Genomic DNA, 21,298 nt, shown 5'->3' with positions numbered 1-21,298 from the left:
CGAGTATGTCAGTTGCATTTAGCACTGACAGGAGAGCATCGCGAAAGTCCGGGGCTCGATACGGCCGCCCTGCCAGGTCGGCATGCAGGAAAACTGAATTGAGGACGGTGTTGCCAGTCGGTAGACGAGGAAGAACGACTTTATAATTACCGGAATCGGTAGATGACGGTGGGTGTGATCCTCGGCCAAGGGCCGATGCGCTGTTCCCAGCGGAGCTCATCGCAAACGTGGCCGTTCGAACAAGCCTCTTCTTCTTCTTCCTTACCACGCCGCTTGGTTGACAAGACGGGATATTTAGACAAGGTTAAGCATGGGAATACAAGTGCGGCAATATAAATGTGACTCCGTATTTTGTGCAAGCTATGCAGTGAGAGTCTAACGTTGAGTGTACTTGCAACCATAAGCGACTGCGAAAAGAAATGAGCCCGAGTATTCTTAGGGTGATTTAAACTGAGGCACTACGCCATGTATACGTGTAGCGAGCTCAAACGGGGCATCGAAGACGACAGAGAAGGGCAATTTCTCTGTCACTTAGCGTGTGCCGTTTGAGCTACACATCGCTTCAGTTCGCAACCTCCTTGGAACGGAAGGAACTTAGGCACTATTGACCAAGAAAATCTAGCCATCTATCAATGACTTGAACAGGATGCGATCAATGACTTGCGCGTTTAATGTGTATCGCTCACTTATGGGGTGCGCACGAAGGGCATGCCTCTTCATATTCCAGTTTTAAGTTTCACGTAATTTTCGAAGAGGCAAGGTGCTGCTTTGAATATAGTTCAATAGACAATGCACTAACTTCGAACCATTCAGGATTTATAGACAATACAGTTTTCGCCGCATCGCTCCATGACACGGACGAAAACAGCGAAGTGCCTGGGGAGTAACTGTTGCCGTTCGTCCTCCCATTGCTCTCTTTCCGAGCAGGGACTAAGCACTTACTCTCCGAAATTTGCACACGGCACGCACATTCATGCAGTTAGTCCTTTGAGGGAGGAAAGCGCCCTTTTTAGGACTAACGGCGCAGTTACTCCCGTTTTCCCCGGGATTTTTCTTAGAGATATATAACTGGCAGAACTTTCCAAGTCAATCACCAAGGGAAAGATAGCTGACATAAGGAAGTATAATATGGATAGAATTGAGCATGCTCTCAGGAACGAAGGAAGCCTAAAAGCAGTGAGGAAGAAACTAGGAATAGGCAAGAATCAGATGTATGCGTTAAGAGACAATTAAAGCCGGCAATGTCATTACTAATGAAAGGCATGAAAGGCAATAAGATATGCGGAGAACCGGCTCTTTCAAGACACTTTATTTTTGGTCGCACAGAGGTTATTCTCAGTAAATTTTTCAATTTTGGGGGGAAAATTATTCTGTGCCTAATCGTTCATTTAACGTGTTAACGGCGTTTATGCATGCCAGGCAATAAGATATGCGGAGAACCGGCTCTTACAAGACACTTTATTTTTGGTCGCACAGAGGTCATTCTCAGTACATTTTTCAGTGTTGGGGGGAACATTATTCTGTGCCTAATCGTTCATTTAACGTGTTAACGGCGTCTGTGCATGACAGTCAATAAGATATGCGGAGAACCGGCTCTTTCAAGACACCTTATTTTTCGTCGCACAGAGGTTATTCTCAGTACATTTTCCCATTTTGGGGGGAAAATTATTCTGTGCCTAATCGTTCATTTAACGTGTTAAACGGTGTCTATGCATGCCAGGCAATTAGATACGCAGAGAAGGGGCTCTTTCAAGACACTTTCTTTTTGGTCGTACAGAGGTTATTCGCAGTACATTTTTCAATTTTGGGGGAAAATTATTCTTTGCTTAATCATTCTTCAAACGTGTTAAACGGCGTTTATGCATGCCAGGCAATAAGATATGCGGAGAACCGGCTCTTTCAAGACACTTTATTTTTGGTCGCACAGAGGTTGTTCTCAGTAGATTTTTCAATTTTGGGGGGAAAATTATTCTGTGCCTAATCGTTCATTTAACGTGTTAACGGCGTTTATGCATGCCAGGCAATAAGATATGCGGAGAACCGGCTCTTTCAAGACACTTTATTTTTGGTCGCACAGAGGTGATTCTCAGTACATTTTTCAATTTTGGGGGGAAAATTATTCTGTGCCTAATCGTTCATTTAACGTGTTAACGGCGTTTATGCATACCAGGCAATAAGATATGCGGAGAACCGGCTCTTTCAAGACACTTTATTTTTGGTCGCACAGAGGTGACTCTCAGTACATTTTTCAATTTTGGGGGGAACATTATTCTGTGCCTAATCGTTCATTTAACGTGTTAACGGCGTCTATGCATGCCAGTCAAAAAGATATGCGGAGAACCGGCTCTTTCAAGACACCTTATTTTTCGTCGCACAGAGGTTATTCTCAGTACATTTTTCAATTTTGGGGGGAAAATTATTCTGTGCCTAATCATTCTTTAAACGCGTTAAACGGCGTTTATGCATGCCAGGCAATTAGATATGCGGAGAACAGGCTCTTTCAAGACACTATATTTTTGGTCGCACAGAGGTTATTCTCAGTAGATTTTTCAATTTTGGGGGGAAAATTATTCTGTGCATAATCGTTCATTTAACGTGTTAAACGGCGTCTATGCATGCCAGGCAATTAGATACGCAGAGAAGGGGCTCTTTCAGGACACTTTATTTTTGGTCGCACAGAGGTTATTCTCAGTACATTTTTCAATTTTGGGGGGAAAATTATTCTGTGCCTAATCGTTCATTTAACGTGTTAAACGGCGTTTATGCATGCCAGGCAATAATATATGCGTAGAACCGGCTCTTTCAAGACACTTTATTTTTGGTCGCACAGAGGTGATTCTCAGGAAATTTTTCAATTTTTGAGGGAAAATTATTCCGTGCCTAATCGTTCATTTAACGTGTTAAACGGTGTCTATGCACGCCACGCAATTATATATGCGGAGAAGGGGCTCTTTCAAGACACTTTTTTTTTTGGTCGCACAGAGGTCATTCTAAGCACATTTTTTCAATTTTTGGGGGAAAATTATTCTGTGCCCAATCGTTCATTTAACGTGTTAAACGGTGTCTATGCACGCCACGCAATTATATATGCGGAGAAGGGGCTCTTTCAAGACACTTTTTTTTTTGGTCGCACAGAGGTCATTCTAAGCACATTTTTTTCAATTTTGGGGGGAAAATTATTCTGTGCCCAATCGTTCATTTAACGTGTTAAACGGTGTCTATGCACGCCACGCAATTAGATATGCGGAGAACGGGCTCTTTCAGGACACTTTTTTTTTGGTCGCACAGAGGTTATTCTCAGTACATTTTTCACTTTTCGGGGGAAAATTATTCTGTGCCTAATCGTTCATTTAACGTGTAAAACGGCGTCTATGCTTGCCAGGTAATTAGATATGCGGAGAACCGGCTCTTTCAAGACATTTTTTTTTTTTGGTCGCACAGAGGTGATTCTCAGTAGATTTTTCAATGTTTGGGGGAAAATTATTCTGTGCCTAATCGTTCATTTCACGTGTTAAACGGCGTCTATGCATGCCAGGTAATTAGATATGCGGAGAACCGGCTCTTTCAAGACACTTTTTTTTGGTCGCACAGAGGTGGTTCTCAGGACATTTTTCAATTTTGGGGGGAAAATTACTCTGTGCCCAATCGCTCATTTAACGTGTTAAACGGTGTCTATGCACACCACCCTATTATATATTGTTAGGAATGGCCGTACGGGGTGGCAACGTGCCAGCTTTCAGCCCGCTGCGCGTGTTCCAAGCCCCCCAGACTTCTGAGAACTACGGATGACCGGCGGCCACGTGGCGCGCGGTCAGCTCTGGAATGTGGTGCGCCGCCGCGCCACCCGGGACGGCGCAAAGTTCTACGAGGTCCTCGGTCGACGACACCGCGGGCTATGCTGCACCGAGAGTTCTACAAAGCCCTCTGACGTCGACTCCGGAGCCTTTGTGTGTGGGCCGAACGGCGGGGCGGTGGCAAGTTTACAATGATTGGACGAACATTCCCGACCACTCGTGCTCCGTCCACGCCGAACGATGACGTCAAGCGGAGAGCTTATAAGCAGCGTTTGCCGGCTGCTAGAGCGTGCTCGTGTCGTGCTCGTCGTTGGGAGCTGAGTGCTCGTTGTTATGCTCAAAATGTAGTAGTGAGCTGTGTGCTCGAATACTGTTTGCTGAATGTTAATCTTGCGGGCTCCATATGGGAGTCGCGCTAGACTGCCGATGTATGTCTTGTTTAAAATATGTTAATCTGTAAATAAATCCTGTTTACCGAATTCATCTCTACGACCTTCGACTCCTTCAAATGGTGGCAGCGGCGAGGTAGTCCGATGAGTCCTACATCTGCTTGACAGCCGTAGGATCGTCCGACGAATCTAATAGGCGTGCCTCATAATCAGAAAGTGGTTTTGGCACGTAAAACCACATAATTTTTGATTACCAAAGGTATAATCTTCCCATCAGTCATAACGGGGCACCAGGCCATTGAATTCCCTGTAAATTCCATGGCTACACTCTTGGTCCGTGTGAGCTGTAGTCAACGACTGTTTAGGTATGTCGACGTTATTGACACTGCACGCCGTAGCTTCGTTTGTAGTTGCAAGCGCGGTAAACTCGTGGTCCCCGTGAAGATGTCATCTGCGCACACCGAGACCGAGACTGTGTCTGCGAGTTCTTTGACCAGTCCAGCGAGAAAAACATCAAATAAATTTGGGCTCAGTACATCTACTTGAGGCACCCCACGATAGGATGATTGCATCATCGTCTATAGTTGTCATGAATATCGTTCTCTCTTGAAGATAGCTAGCTGCCGACAGATGCAGACGGCCACCAATGCAATATTCTTAAAGGGCATTTAAAATTGCGTAATGTAGAACATGTTAGAATAACCCTTGATATCAAACAAGACAGCAGCCATCAATCGATGACGAAGTTTCTGGTGTTCAACAGTTGTTACTAGGTCAATAACGCCGTCGATTGACGAGCTACCTTTTCGGAAATCTGCAAATGGAACAAGGTTATCATCACACAGGACCGGGTGTGGCAAACGGAACATAAGCGACGCCGAATTTATCTTATAAGCGAATCAAACTTATAAGCAATGCTAATTTTCTCAGTAATTTTCTTTTTTCTCGTGATAAATGATCGACATAATATTAATAGCATCTCTTTTTCAATAAAACCCAAAAATTCATATCAACAGAGTTCGGGGAATTAAGCTCCATCCCTTACTATGGTTATTGATTAACGTATGTGATTATTATCATCTCTATTTACAAAGTTCCGCTTTGTCTCTTCACCCTACTCCCACCCGATTCATGGCCTTTTTCTCATAGTGTGTTGGCTCATATCGCCTGACGCCAACCAACAAACGAAACGACCAACCTGAGAGCTGACTGCAACTCAACTTCTGCAACAAACTACCCGCCGTGGTTGCTCAGTGGCTATGGTGTTGGGCTGCTGAGCACGAGGTCGCGGGATCGAATCCCGGCCACGGCGGCCGCATTTCGATGGGGGCGAAATGCGAAAACACCCGTGTGCTTAGATTTAGGTGCACGTTAAAGAACCCCAGGTGGTCAAAATTTCCGGAGTCCTCCACTACGGCGTGCCTCATAATCAGAAAGTGGTTTTGGCACGTAAAACCCCAAATATTATTATTATTATTAACTTCTGCAACACCTCATTTCGTGTTTTCTTTTTTATTCTGCGTTTCTCGTTTTCGGATAAGAATTTACCTTAGCTACCTCATGCCGCCCGATTCGTGGCCTATCCCCTTTAGTGGGTGCGAGGCATGACAGTGGTTCATCATCATCGTCATCATAATCTGACTGGTTGGCAGCGACTCCGGGCCGTCGAATCCCGGAGAATGTGGACCAAGCTGCTGATGTCCCGCTGACGGCACCAGCATTGCTTGTCAGAACTCATTCCGACGCATTCTCCAAGATGACGTCAGCTGCGCCCTCCGCGGTAAGTGGCTTTCTTGGGCACTGATCTTGGCAATGCATAACCGCATACCAAAGAGCAAGGTTACACCAGTTTCATATGCCTTGGTACCTTTTGTGACAACCATACGAAGCCAACAGACGATGAAGACAAGGTAAGAATAGGTTAAATTGTTATATGTATATATATATGATGGTTATGAACGCGAGTTAAGTTTGCGATAAGTTCTATATCATTATGGGTCACTAAAGAGAAACACTATCCTTTAAAATTATATTATGGGGTTATACGTGCCAAAACCACTTTCTCATTATGAGCCATGCTGTAGTGGGGGATTCGGGAAATTTGGACCGCCTGGAATTCTTTAACGTGCACCTAAATCTAAGTACACGGGTTTTTTCACATTTCGCCCCCATCGAAATGCGGCCGCCGTGGCCGGGATTCGATCCCGCGACCTCGTGCTCAGCTGCCCGACACCATGGCCGCTAAGCAACGACGGCGGGTGACGTGCCCTTTCAGAATGCTGTTTCAGCTGATTTCGCAGGAAGATGTTCACTACTGTAGTCGATGACAACCAGAAAATTCAATACCAGGTCCACCCATAGAAACGTCGTGCACCTGCCCTTGTTAGATATGGAGCTGTTTCCTGCGCCTACTTCAAGTTCCCCCGGACCACATCGAATCGCAGCACATTCCAGAGGAGCGCACGAGCCAACAAGTTTGTAAGCCGCCGGTAGCTATTCTCTGCTTGACTCTTCCAGAAAGCGAGGGGATAGCACGGCATTGTTGGAAGTAAAGTGGGTGCCAAACCAAGACGGCGGTAATGCGCCGTGACAGCCGGACGGCTGTGACGTACCGAGAAGGCCTGGCAGCGTCGCACCGGTAGCCTTTGAAGAAGGCATTTGCTACCACAGCGGAGCCGTACCGCCGGGACTAGGTGGGCCCTAGGACAATGGAGCCCAATCGTCCCTCTTCATCGCCTTTGAAGAAGACATTTGCTACCGCTTCGGGGCCGTAGCACCGGGAGCAGGTGGGCCCTCGGACAATGGAGCATGAGCAACCCCCCCCCCTTCTCCTCCTTTGAAGAAGCGCATTGCAAGTCTGCGAGGCAAGACCGCAGAGAGCCGCCGGGTGTGACAACGCGATACGGGCGCCAACCATTGGCTGAAAATGGCGTCATCTGAGCGGACTCTCCCATTGTCCAAACATGACGCGACTTCCAGTCCTCGAAGGGTTTAAAAGAAGCATTCCAGAGAGACCAGAGCGTTCCCTGGTTTACCTCTCTCGAACTTCTTGCCGCGGGCCGCAGCGTCCGAGTTGCTGCTGGCCCGTAATGACTGCACGACTGTTGCTTGACTCTCACCTCTCTGTATATAATGTAAAATAAATACTCCCAAGTTTGGTTTTCATCCCGAAGTTCGTCCTTCAACCCCTACACCCTTAACCTCTGAAGAAGATTCAAGCCATGCAGCTGGAATTCGCTCACGGCTTAACGATTTTGCTCTGCTAATGTATATGCTAGGCTAATTGGAAAATAAAGGCTCGTTGTCTCACACCAGAATACACCTTTGGCTGAGCATTGAGGTCAGCATTATCCGTAAAATTTACCAACACCTTCAGGTTTCATCTTAAAAACAGTGACGCAAAGGACAGAACTGTACGAAAAGAAAAACAGCTGTTTTAAACACGCGTAACCGCTTGACGACACGAAAATAAGCGAAGCTAATTGGCTGGCGCGTTTATGCAAATTGTTTCTGAGGTACACAGCGCACATATAACCTTTTATTTTTAGGTTGTCAACGACGTACTATAGAACGCAGAAGATGACGACCAATCTCGCACAGTTTGAATTTATATCCATAACCTCGGCGCCGGTGCATTAGTGTGAGGTCATGGATTTTGATCTGTTTTGTCCTGTCTTGGCCGTTGTCGCGCCCTGGTAAAAGTTACCGAAATTTCCTCTAAGTTTAGTCTTTGACTCCTTTGAATTGCAATGCGGACCATGTTTACTGACACTATTAACCAGGCCCGACCAGAGGCCGTCGAAGTCCATGACATCATGGCGACCCGGTGCAGCAACTTCAAGGTGACTGGTCTGGCCAGCCGTCTTTAGCTTTGGCGGGGCCTTTTATTTCGTTTTTTTTAATGGCTTATCAGGACCCCTCTGGCGGAAGGGTGCCGTTTTCAACAAACGAATAGCCTTCCTTGAATCTTTCACCCGGGTTCGTGGTCGGACATTCTCCGTTAAGTCCGCACGTGCTCTCGCACACGTGCAGACTCGTGAGTTACGCGGGCGCTTTCGTCTCCGAACGCCACACTAGACGTAGCACTTCGAGACACCAGTGCCATCGCTTTGTCCCAGAGCAGCAATCTCTCTCACCCTCTCTTCTTCCACGACGTGAATGAGAGCTGACATGGAGTAAAGATGGCGTTGCCACCCATCTGTCTTTGCCACGTCCTTCCTGTATAGTTTGCCAAGCCTTCCCACCTATACGTCAAGACCGGCCTTCAAAATTGCAATTGAACATGCGCAACCTGCCGAACTAGCTTACCTTATTATTTATCGAAATTTTCGACACCCTTTCGAGAGCAGTTCCTAAACACATGCTCGCATGCAGCCGGATTCGTATATTCCGGGTGCGGCGAGCAACACAGTGCTATAGTGAGGCGAGGGTCAAGACTTGCGCAGGATGTTAAACACGGACCACTTCTAAAAGCATCGGTCAAGTTTTGGGAACGCAGCCCCTCGTCGGCGTTTTCCAATTGTGGTGCGCAGGTGCGCGTCGACCGTGTTCCCAGACCCGCCTAACAGGCTGGTTAGCGCCTGCTATCGTGCGTCGCGCTGGGAGCGTTTGTCACGCCGACGATAATTTGCACCACACCAATCAAACGCCGTTATCGACGTCGGCAGAATAGGAGTGCGCATATGAGGGGGGGAGGGGGGTCGAGACAGGTAAGCTAAGTCCTCTACCCTCCCCCCTTTCTGGCTTGCCTGGGGGAGGATGGGGGCGCAAATCAAGTCCACATTTGCATTTCCATGTAGTAGGGATGCCTAGTATGTGCAAGAACACCTAGTACGATTGTAGTAAGAAACTAAACATTCGCCGTCAACATCACCGCTAATTATCGTCAATCAAATCAAACAGCGCAGAAAGCTTCGCCTTCTTCGATTCCCACAGTACGCGGTATCCGCAGTTTGTTTCGCTGTGTCTGCGTTTTCAGTATCGAACCCTATATGTTATCTATACCTCCATGATAATGTATAGTGATCAACATTAGAGCACACATATATGACGTAAGCGAGCGCATTTAATTTAGCGCACTTCAACAAAGCTTCGTTCTTGCCAATACTCTCGAAGGTCGTCCGATGCCTGCGCATGTGCGATGTTGCTCGCCGCTACGGTTCTGCACCGTGCTTTTATGCGAAGCATACTAGCCGCACAACCACGCTCTTCCTTGCTGCGCCGCGCGCGGCCGCGTAGCTACCATATGACGTCATAACAGCTGCAAAGCGGACGCTTAAGCTTCGCCTTCAAGAGTGGAACGCGACAGCGTTCCCGTCGACCCGCCAAGGGGTGTAAGACAATGGGTTACGGCGCAGCGACTACGCGCCCCGCATCGGACGCGGGGAGCGTCGAACAACACAGCGTTCGGCGCGACAACGAAATGTGCACCTGAGCAAGCGACGCACGCCTGAGCCGACGCCGACGACACCGGCTTTTCTGCGACACGAACTCCTTAACGCTGTCGCGTTAAAATAAAGGCTGGTATGCTTCGCATCCTGGGCTTAAACTTAGCTAAGCCACAGCCATTTTTTCTTTTGTTTCGGCTTTACGCCTTCCGCCACTTCGTCCAGTGTCCTCAGTGACCGGGACGCAATTTTGGGCTTCGTACACACGTCCACGGCAACGCGCTTGCAGGAAGTTAACGACGTCAACTACAGCTCCACCGCGAGGGACGCCAAGGAGTGGCGAAGGCTGGCGGTCCTCGCCTCCCTCGCCATCGTCCTCGTGGCTGCCTTCACCCTGATCGCCTACGCCCTGCCCGCGCCCAGACTCGTGCGCCTTCTCACGAGGTGGTGCGACACGGACGACTGCCGCCACCACGCGGCGCTGCTGACGGGCGGCCTGAACCGCAGCGTCGACCCGTGCCACGACTTCGAGGCGTACGCGTGCTCCACGTGGACGCCGGACGCCCGGTTTCCCGTCCTGTCCAACGCGCTCGACGACGTCGCCATAGCCTGGCTGACCGGACTCGGAGAGCTGCTCGACAGAGGCGCGAAGGAAATACCGGCGGCGAGGAAGCCTCGGGCTCTGTTCGCAGCATGCGTCGCCTCGGCCGCCGGTCACGCGAGTGCGCAAGACAGGCAGCGGTTCCGGGAGTTCCTCCAGGAACTGGGACTGTCCTGGCCGGAGGCGCCGGCGAGCAACGTGTCGGCGCGCAGCGTTTTGGTCGACCTCTCGCTGCACTGGGACGTGTCCCTGTGGTTACACATTCGGGTGGCGCGGCACCCGTTCGCCGCCGGCGCTCGCCGAATTGTGTTCCTGCCCGGCAGGAAGAGTGACGTACGCCTGTTCGTCGGCAACCACGCGCGCGTTATGGCCACCGGCAGTTACGGAAGGTGAGTACACCTCGTCGAGTGCAGAGGTAACGCGCGGAGTGGGAATTTGGTGGCAGCGCGTTAAGAGGTTCGGTCATGTGACTCTCACGTGAGCACTCGCAGAAGCGCGGCGACGTCACGTGACAGACGGTGTTCGTCACCAGGTGCGCGCAACGCGAGGTCGTGAGTTCGACTCCCAACGAAGGTCGTGGGTTCAAACACCTTAACTTAGCCTTAACACCAAGGGTCGTGGGTACGAGTACCTTGCTGAACTCTATTTTAATTATCTGTACCTCAGTTAACTTTGCCTTAATTAACATCAAAGGTCGTGGGTTCCACTCACGTCATGGGTCGAGTGTACGAGTGTATTAACTCATTTACACCAACAGTCGTGGTTTCGACTCTCACCACAGGTCGTGGGTACGAGTACGTTAATTACATTATGATTAACCGCGCGTTAATTAACTTAGTTTAATAACACCAAAAGACGTGAGTTCAAGTACCTAAATTCATCGACATCAGCCTATTTTATGTACACTGCAGGACGAAGGCCTCTTCCTGCGGTCTCCAATTACCTCTGACCTGCGCCAACCGATTCCAACTAGCACCTGCAAATTTCCTAATTTCGTCGCACCACCTAGTCTTCTGTCGTCCTGTACTGCGCTTCCCTTCTCTTGGTACCCATTCTGTCACCCTTCCGCGGTGGTTGTTTAGCGGCTATGATGTTGGGCTGTTGAGCACGAGGTCGAATCAAACTCCGGCCATGGCGGACGCATTTCGATGGGATCGAAATCCGAAAACACCTACCCGTGTACTTAGGTTTATCTGCACACTAAAAAACCCCAGGTGGTCCAAATTATTCCAGAGCACCCCATTACGGCGGGCCTCACAATCGGATCGTGGTTCGGGCACGTAAAATTCAAAATATAATTTTTAACTGTGCCTTTTGGTGTAGCAACAATCTCGAGGGTTCGTTGACTTTTTGGCACGAGAACGCCAGATCTCCAGTCTTATGAGGCCATATAACACTTCCGCATTAACAACAGAAAAACGCGTATATCTAGATAATGAGAGATTGCACAGAGGATGCCCCAAAACAATATTTCTGTAATGAGCTAACACTAAAGGGGGATGTTAGACTGAGAGTGGGCTTGAAGTTTGCGTATAAGTTCGCACGCTAGCATCCTAGCTCTGGACGTCATATAGATTTGGGCAGGCTTTGCTCGAAACAAATTAGGGATCACATTGCAACAAAGCAACAAAATACTCCACGTAGCAGAATTTTAGAAATACTTCCGGTGCAAAACAGGCTCAAAGATTCGAAAATACTTCGTGACGTGCTCGGGTACTGGCTACTGCGCGCGAAGTCCAAAAGGTGAAATTGCGTCCTTCGTTTTCTACGCTAATAACCTTCATTTCAATGCGATATAGCATTCGTAGGGTATTTCACATATTTTCCGACGCCGTTTTCCCGCCTACATGGGGCCACTTGGTGGTAGTCCACGGTCGAATGGTTAGCGCATCGGACTGCTGTGCTGAGGGAACAGTGTATGTATGTATGTTTGTTTGTATGTATGTATGTATGTATGTATGTATGTATGTATGTATGTATGTATGTATGTATGTATGTATGTATGTATGTATGTATGTATGTATGTATGTATGTATGTATGTATGTATGTATGTATGTATGTATGTATGTATGTATGTATGTATGTATGTATGTATGTATGTATGTATGTATGTATGTATGTATGTATGTATGTATGTATGTATCAGGGGCGTAGCCAGGGGGGGGGCTTATGGGGCTTCAGCCCCCCCCGAAATTTTTTCGTGCTGTCCATGCACCGCCGACCAAAGCGACCCTCGGCGCCGGAAATCACTCTGGATTTTGTCTAGAATGTCTTTTTGACGCTCGAAAACACATTTAACTGCGAAGATTGCAAACTCGGGCTGGATTTCGTGGCAACGCCCATACACCGGGAGTCACATAACGCCAAGCAGTCCCATCCGAGCACAAAGTTTCAAGGGCGCTTTGATGTTGAGCGGGCTCGCCGCGGCATCTCACTGAGGCCACGGAATCTATGGAGCGCATGGATATCAATTGCGAACCTTTATGGGTATAAATCTCATAAGCTCTTGATGTGAAAGGTGCATTGACATTTCCAAAGTTGTGCTTTAGATTTTCAATTGCGGAACTTTGTGGGTTTAATGTTGTTATAAACATTTGACGCCAAAGGTCTATTGACTTTTCTAAAGTCTTACATCGGAACATACATTGAGACAAGCCAAATCAACACACTAGCAGACGAGTTGACAAAGCAGGCAGCGAGGTCCAATGAGAAGAAGCGTTGGGGTGGTTCATTTGTGCCGTCATGTCACATAAAAAATATCAACATTTTTTTTAACCTACGCCAGAACATCCATGTCAAGACACTAAAGCCAGCCAAAGTAAATACGTTCTTATTTATTTTTTCTACTTTGACTTTTATTCGCGAGGACACATTGAGCCTCTTCAATTTTTTATTTTTTTTTGTTTTTGTTCTCGCTACCCAACCCGCGGGCTGCCAGAGCCAACCAGAGCGCATATGTTTTTCTCGTATGGCCCTGACCACCGTGCGGTACACTTCGGTGCGAGTTCGGTTTGCTCTGGCCGAGTGGATTTTCACCGGACAGAGTTTTGGACGCTTTCTGGCTAGCAGACGAGAAAAAAAAAAACAATGGTCGCTCGCCGCCATCACTGTGGGGACTCGAAGGATTGCACCGCATTCCTTGAGTGGAACCTTTCTGGAAAGTCTTGTTTCGCCGCTGTAGGATACTGAGCAGCATGCGTATGGTTCTCAGTGGACCAAGCGTCTCATGTTTTCTTCGGTATTCCTTCCGTAGCCCCATTAGGTGCCCGAAGTAGGCATTAGATTCTGGCCAAGATACTTTCCTATGCATTTTTTTTTTCATTTCGGTGCCTCCGCCTCACAGAAAAAAAAATACGTTGTTGCGGCGCAGCGAATTGTCGCATGGTGAAAGTTCGATTTTGACACTTCTTTTGCGGAAAGTAATGGGCGACGGGACGCTTCAGTTGCCGGATACATTTATTATATTATTGCGAAAGCAATTATATGGACACTCCAGGCGCATTCCCGCCATCGCCCTCATCTTTCGTATAAAGTCCAAGGGTGATAACATCGTGACCACGCGCTGCATGCTGTATGTGCGAGTGAATGCGTAGGAGGGGAGGTGGAATGGGTGAGCCGACGATGGTGGCTCAGTCTTGTGTGCGCAAAGGAGAAAAGCGGGGAGCAAGCGCGCCACCTTCCGTCGCGCGCAATACATCGGGGGGAGTGGATGGAATGGGGGCGGAATCTAGGATTCTGTGAATCCATGATTGTGCAGCATGTTTATTTGCCTGGTTTGACGCATTATATACAGTTACTTCTTTATTACAGTATTATATACGCATTATACAGTTATTACAGTTATACAGTTATTAGACGCATTATATGCAGTTAACTTATACAGTTACATACATAGACTCATTGGAGACTTATCGTATACTTAAATATCTTGTTGCGAGGTTTTGTGTATACATGCAGTGCACTTTGTTTCCAGTGACACTTTTTTGTCCTTTATCAAGCCGTATTTTCGCATTTGCATATCCCATTGTATCTTTGTATTTATAATGAACGAGGGCGAGTCAAATGAAAGTGAGCCTACCCTAACCGCGCAATAATGGTTCGGTTCATTATCTGCGAGGCATGCGTGTAGGAGAACGGCATGTCTCATTTACAAAAGTGACACGCAGGTGTGAAGATAAATGTTCTTTAATGCTCTCATACACTGGGTTGAATATGGTTGCGTCACATAATGGACACTTCAAAAGTTGAACAACTTGGTGTCGCGAAGTTTTTGACAGCTGAAGGTGTTTCCACAACATAAATTAATCACCATATGACTGCCGTGTACGTTGAACACTGCATTTCATTGACCACTGTGAAGCGTTGGAGCAAACGCTTCAAAGGACGTTGCAAAGACATTCCAAGACCGGGCCAAAACCATCGTGCAATCACCCCCCACACAATTTCAAAGGTTCATGAGCTGCTGAAACAAGAACGGAGGATAAGCATCGATGAACTGGCAGACCGTCTGAACATCAGTCACGGTTCGGTTCACGCCATAATTCATGAGCTTCTCGGTTATCGGCTCTTTGGTGCGCAATGGATCCCCAAGATTTTTATCCATCGCGAGAAGACGGAGAAGTTTCGCGCTGCCTTGACTCATCTGATCAGGTATCACAATGAGCATGACGACTTCTTGTTTGTAACTGTGATCGGGGATGAACCTTGGTGCCACTACTACGAGCCTGAAACACGACGGCAAAGCTTACAGCGGAAACATTAGAATTTACCACGCCCAAAGAACGTAAAGGCCATCATTTCCGCTGGAAAGGTGTTGTCGACTTTTTTTTTCGATCGACAGGGTCCATTACTGATAGAATTTGCTAAATCTTGAGAGGCTATCAATTGTTTCCGATATTGTGAAACGCCAGAACGGCAGCGTGTCGCAATCAAGAACGAACAACGTGGAAAATTGACGAATGGGGTCATCTTGTTCCACGACAATGCCTGTCCCCACGCCGCTTATGTGGTTAATACAAAAATGGCAAAGTTCTAGTGGGAAACGCTGCAACATCCGCCATACAGCTCAGAGCTGTCACCTTGCGACTTCTACATTTTGGGGCAACCGAAAAAACAGCTCAAGGGAACCAGATACAGACTTTTTGAAGCAGCAACCCAAGGAGTTTTATAAGACGGGAATCACGCAACTCGTTAGTCAATAGGACAAATGTCTAAATTCTCATGAATACTACTTTTAAATAAAGCACCCCGTTGTTGGCTCAATCATTTGACTTGCCCTCACATATCTTGCACAACTCCTGCTTTTTATACGTGCTCTCTGTCGCGACTATAACTTCGGTGCAATTACTCACGATACACGACAAAAGACAGCTACTCCAGCGTAATGCATTGGAACAAACGACAGCGTCATTGAGATTTTTCACTGGCCATTGCATATATACAAGAATGTAAGCACGGTTCTTGAATGACAAAGTTTCATTAAGATATTTGTCCTCAACTTGTTCAGTTCATTGCCTTTTAATTTTTCATATCAGCGGCATGCACTGCTTTTCTGGTTTCGAACTGATATAGTTCTGAAGTTCGTGTGATATTTTCTTTACTTAATAAATAGACAAAAAACATGGAAGTATTGACATCAGTTATGTTGGGCACAATTTTTGGCACATACGAGTATAACATTTTATGAAAAAAATACATATTTTACTTGTCTTTACAGAGCGTAGCTTTCAAGAATTCGTTTGCAGCATCTTTGGCAATGACAATGCAGTTATTATTCATGTATTTGATCCCTCGATAAATTGTTTAAAAGGAAGCTTTAGCTCGGGCCCAGTCCGACGCGGCCTATTCAAATACTTGTAAAACGCAGAAACGCTTTTCTGAGATAATTCTGCCAATCGCTTTTATTGAAATTGGTTGCATTTGAGAGAGAAAGTTAAATCCTAGTGTCTGTTGGAAACAGAACTTCGATTTAGGGCCTGAATTTTGTTTAAAATATTTTGGAAAATTGGAAAGTTTGAAAAGATAGAAGCACGGCGTTTACAAACTAATAGCTATGCATGAAGAACAGATATTGTGGTTCTGTAAACGGCATTTATTATACCAGTCAAAGCGGACAAGTTTGCTGTGTCAATTTGTATCTTACGTGAATTGGTTACGTTGTGTACAAGGGTTCTGCAAAAGCCGTATTTCCACAATACTAAATTTTTTTGAGATTCATGTGTAACATATCTATTTTGTCCGCTGTAGATGTACTATTAGATGCAGTTCACAGAATTGTGATATCATTTTTCATTGTTGAGTCACAGAGTTTTAAACTTGATAGTTTCGTTTCCTGAAAATCTTCTATTTTGGCCAATTTTTACTAAATAATTGACCTCCTATATTATGAAAAATTCGGCTGAGCTGCAACGTGCAGCTACATATATATATATATATATATATATATATATATATATATATATATATATATATATATATATATATATATATATATATATAGGGCCAGTGGCGTAGCCCCCCCCGAACAAAATTTCTGGCTACGCCACTGGTATGTATGTATGTATGTATGTATGTATGTATGTATGTATGTATGTATGTATGTATGTATGTATGTATGTATGTATGTATGTATGTATGTATGTATGTATGTATGTATGTATGTATGTATGTATGTATGTATGTATGTATGTATGTATGTATGTATGTATGTATGTATGTATGTATGTATGTATGTATGTATGTATGTATGTATGTATGTATGTATGTATGTATGTATGTATGTATGTATGTATGTATGTATGTATGTATGTATGTATGTATGTATGTATGTATGTATGTATGTATGTATGTATGTATGTATGTATGTATGTATGTATGTTTTATTTCCACAAAAACTAAATACAGCTTTGCGGGGGTAAAGTGGGGAAAAAAGCTGCTCGTAGCAGCTTGACTAGCCCCAAATACCCTTAAAAATACAAAAAGAAAATAAGGGAGCAGCAGCGCGGAAATACAGTTTTCCCAAGCACACACATATTCAAGCATTACAACATATCATGCACACGCATCGCAAATCTGGCGAGGAAAAAAAAATACAACAAAAACGAGATGTGAGCAAGCAAGCAAAAACACGAAATCTCACTGCACCTCAAAAGCACACAGGCATTGTACAACTCACATATGAGAGAAAAAATCAAGAATATCAGGAGGAGAACAAGTTGCAATATCAATTTTATTAACAATAAGATCGTTTAATATCCGAGGTAGTCTGGAGCACAGCATTTGTGATCCATAGTTTGTGCGCGATTTTGATACGTGCCAGTACTCTGGCTTTCTTGTGCTGTATGGAGTTTCGTGTAGTTTTAAGTTAGCCATAGAAGTGATGTAGTTGATGTTCTTTTTCTGTTCATTTTTATACGCAAGCACTAAACGATACTTTAAAAGGGCCTGTACTTTCGGTGTGTTAAGTTTATGATATAAATAAGCTGAAGGGAAATCGTATGGTTTATTGCAAATAGCGCGAAGAGCCTTCTTTTGCAGTATGTACAGCCTGTTGACATTTGTGTCAGAAGTGGTAGGCCAGACAGAACAACAATAATTTAAATGGCTGAGAAAAAGTGAATTATATAACAAGCACTTAATAAAGCGAGGAAGATAGTTCAAGGAATAAAATATTCCAGTGATTTGTGAAAGCTTACTAGCAAGAAAATCTATATGGCTCTGCCACGTCATAGTATGATCAAAAAATACACCTAGCGATTTTACCGAGTGTACAAGTTCAATTTTAGAATTGTTCATTAGCAAATCTTCCTCTAGAGTAATTTGCGTGTTCTTAGCGCGAAATAACACCGCCTTAGTTTTTTGTGAATTGATAGTCAAACCGTTGTCAGATGACCATGTGTATAGTTTACTCAAAACTGCATTAGCTCTTATAATCAATTCGGCAGGGCGGTTAGATGAAAAGAATAACGTAGTGTCATCAGCATAGATTACGTAACGCGTATCAACATCAATGTTTACTAAATCATTAATAAAGATATTAAAGAGGAGGGGCCCTAAAATACTGCCCTGGGGTACACCTACATTGACCGACCGAACGTCAGATTTAAAGCTATTTACTTGTACAAACTGCTTTCTATGACCAAGATACGACCTAATCAAGTCAAGTGCATTGCCGCGTATACCGTAGTGGTCTAACTTACTAAGCAAGAGATCATGATTTATAGAATCGAAGGCTTTTGAAAAATCGACAAATACTCCCAATGTTAGCAAACTTTTTCAAAATTATTTAGAATTAGTTCTTTCTGTTCAAGCAAAGCTAGCTGTGTTGACATATTTTTCCGGAAAGCGTACTGATGCGTAGTTATCAAGTTGTGCTTGTCCAGAAAGTCTGATATTCTGCAAAAAATTATTTTTTCCAAGCACTTCGAAAATATAGGGGGAATAGACACAGGTCTATAATTAGGTAGGGCAGTTTTGTCACCTTTCTTGAACAATGCAACTACTTTTGCCATCTGCATTTTATACGGGAACACACCGGTAGAAAGGCATATATTATAAATATGGGCTAGTACTGGAGCGATAATATCTATTACAAATTTAACAGGCTTGATTTTAATGTTATCAGCATCGCAGGAATTGCTACTGTTTAGTGCGGAGAACAGTAAAATTACTTCTGAAGTGTTTGTGGGACGCAAAAGAATTGAATGCACACAGTTCGTTGTAATGAAAGGGCAGGCGTTTTCATTCACATTGCGTTTAGGTAGATTAGTGAAATAATCGTTAAAACAGTCGGCCAACTTCTCGTCAGGTATGTCCGCTCCATCAGAAATTATTCGCAGCCCTTCCGCTGAATTGGGCACTCTATTCAGCAAAGAATTAAGCCAATGCCATATCCTATTGCTGTCATGGCTGCAAGATGCGAAGGATTGCTTATAAAATGCAGTTTTCGCAGCACGTAATTCCTTAGTTAAACCATTTCGAAATGATTTAAACACTCTTAAATCATCAGGATCCCGAGATATGATGAATTTATTGAATAACCTAGCCTTTTCTTTTATCTTTTTAAATAATTGAACAGTAACCCAGGGTTTACGTATCCTTGATGGAGCGGACACTTTAGGAACGGAAGGAAAATGTTTAACATAATAAGAAATGAACGTTTCCAGAAAATCCCCGTAAGCACGATCAGCACTTGTAGCAGCAACAACACTGTCCCACACTACGTGACTAAAGTCATCGCGAAAACACTCTAGCCGTTCTTCAGTTATAATTTGCGAAAAGCAAACTCGTTCTGGTGATCTTTTATCTTTCCGTTTGACAGTGAGGAATACAGGCATGTGATCACTCAAGCTATATGAAATAGTGCCACATTGAACACTGTTTGATCCGTAGTTAGTAATGAACAAGTCAAGGCATGTGGAGGTATCACAGGTAATTCTGGTAGGAGTATTGATAACATTGGAACACCCATACGTTTTTAAAAGCAATTCAAAATCACGTGTGATATTGCAGTCAGCCATCATGTTTATATTGAAATCGCCACCACAAATCAATTTATACTGTAATTCAACAATGTATTTTAATAATTTCTCAAAAAAGAGAAAAAAGCCTTGGAGATTACCTCGCGGTGGTCTGTAGATAACAGAATAAACAGTGCGCGCATGTAACACAGACAATACCTCGTAGTCATCGTTAACACAAGAAAACTCTTGAACACAGTTTACATTAAATAAATCGCATACGATTAGGCTAACCCCGCCACCGCGTGAGTTCATTCTTGATCTTGCAAAGCACTCGTACTTTGGCGAACACCAGGGGACCGTACAATCACTGTACCACGTTTCAGAAAGCATTATGAAATGAAAACGTAAGTTTAGGCTGCTGAAAAAAATGTCAAGTTCATTCTTTTTGTTTTTCACTGACTGGCAGTTAATATGTATGCATCTAATCAATCCACCATTCTGCGAGCTTGTATTATCATGAAGATCCGACGAACGCATTTTATTCGAGTGTCCCAACATCATTTTAACTGCAACTTACTTTCACTCTTATGCTCAAAAAACGATCTTATCCAGATCTGCAGGCGACTTTATCAAGTGTGCGCGATCGCCCTCACTCTTTCTTATGAACACTTTTCCAGCGCGGTGCCATGCAAAGCGGAAATTATTTACACGCGCCCATTCTTTCGCAGCTCTTAGGAGCATTCGATTCTGGGCAGTCAGGTTTTCCGTGATAAACATTCCATGCTGAGCACCTGACAAAACTCTCCTTTTGTTCAGCCATTGTTCCCTTGTTGACTGGTTGGAAAAGCGTACGATAATGCCGGGAGGCCTGTCGCCTCTGGTCTGAAGCCGGTGAATCGAGGTAACAGTTTGTTCATTCAAAGGGGCAAGTTGCAGTTTTGAGGCAATGACATTCATTTTATCTATAAGACACTCGTTGTTGTCTTGATTAACACCGTGAACCTCAATATTTAGTTTCCTGCTGTGGTACTCAAGTTCATTTATCGAGGAGCGCACTGAAAGCAATTCTGCGCTCATGTTTTGCTCCTCTAGTTTGCAAACTTTGTTCTTGAGCGCCTTTAGGTCATTGTCATGCTTCGCAACGGCCTCAAGAATTTTGTCATACTTGGTTGATAATAGACTCACCGATTCCTCAATATCATTTACCGTTTGCTTGAGGGGCAGTAATTCATCAATTCATCAAGAATTCATCAAGTGTTCGAAAGCAACCATCGGACTAACTTGGCTCGCTATACTAAGCATGTATAGCATCTGGAAATGTGCATGTATATGCAGTTCTTCAACGAACCTCTTTCACACCAACATGTGTCACTATAAAAATGCGGGACTGGCTAGGTACCGCTGTCCAATATGAAACTCTTGGACGCCGACTTGGAGCACTAGTTATGTGCCACTGTCCGTGCTCAGTAATGGGGAAAATTGGGCTAATTGGTGATTAATCATCATACCTTGCTGGTAAAGCAGCGCACTGACACGGATAGAGTGAAGACACGCGCCGAGTGTCGTCTTGTGAGTCTTCACTGTGTCCGTGTCAGGGCGCTGCTTCACCAGCAAGGTATCATGACTGTCTGTGCTGGTGTTCTATGAACCTTTTCTTTTTGTTAT

At 45.0% G+C, this 21,298-nt stretch overlaps 1 protein-coding gene across 1 annotated transcript in view; it reads left to right on the top strand.

Moving 5' to 3' along the window:
• Positions 1-21,298, top strand: part of LOC135916105 (neprilysin-1-like) — a 71,241-nt gene that overhangs the window by 47,262 nt on the left and 2,681 nt on the right. The window contains exons 2-3 of the mRNA XM_065449339.2: positions 5,836-5,963; positions 9,860-10,560. Coding sequence (XP_065305411.1) covers positions 5,836-5,963; positions 9,860-10,560 — 829 coding nt within the window. The remainder of the gene's footprint in view (positions 1-5,835; positions 5,964-9,859; positions 10,561-21,298) is intronic.

Source organism: Dermacentor albipictus, chromosome 5 (genome assembly GCF_038994185.2).
Source record: "Dermacentor albipictus isolate Rhodes 1998 colony chromosome 5, USDA_Dalb.pri_finalv2, whole genome shotgun sequence".
Lineage (NCBI taxonomy): Eukaryota > Metazoa > Arthropoda > Arachnida > Ixodida > Ixodidae > Dermacentor > Dermacentor albipictus.
This window is presented reverse-complemented; position numbering and strand designations above follow the sequence as displayed.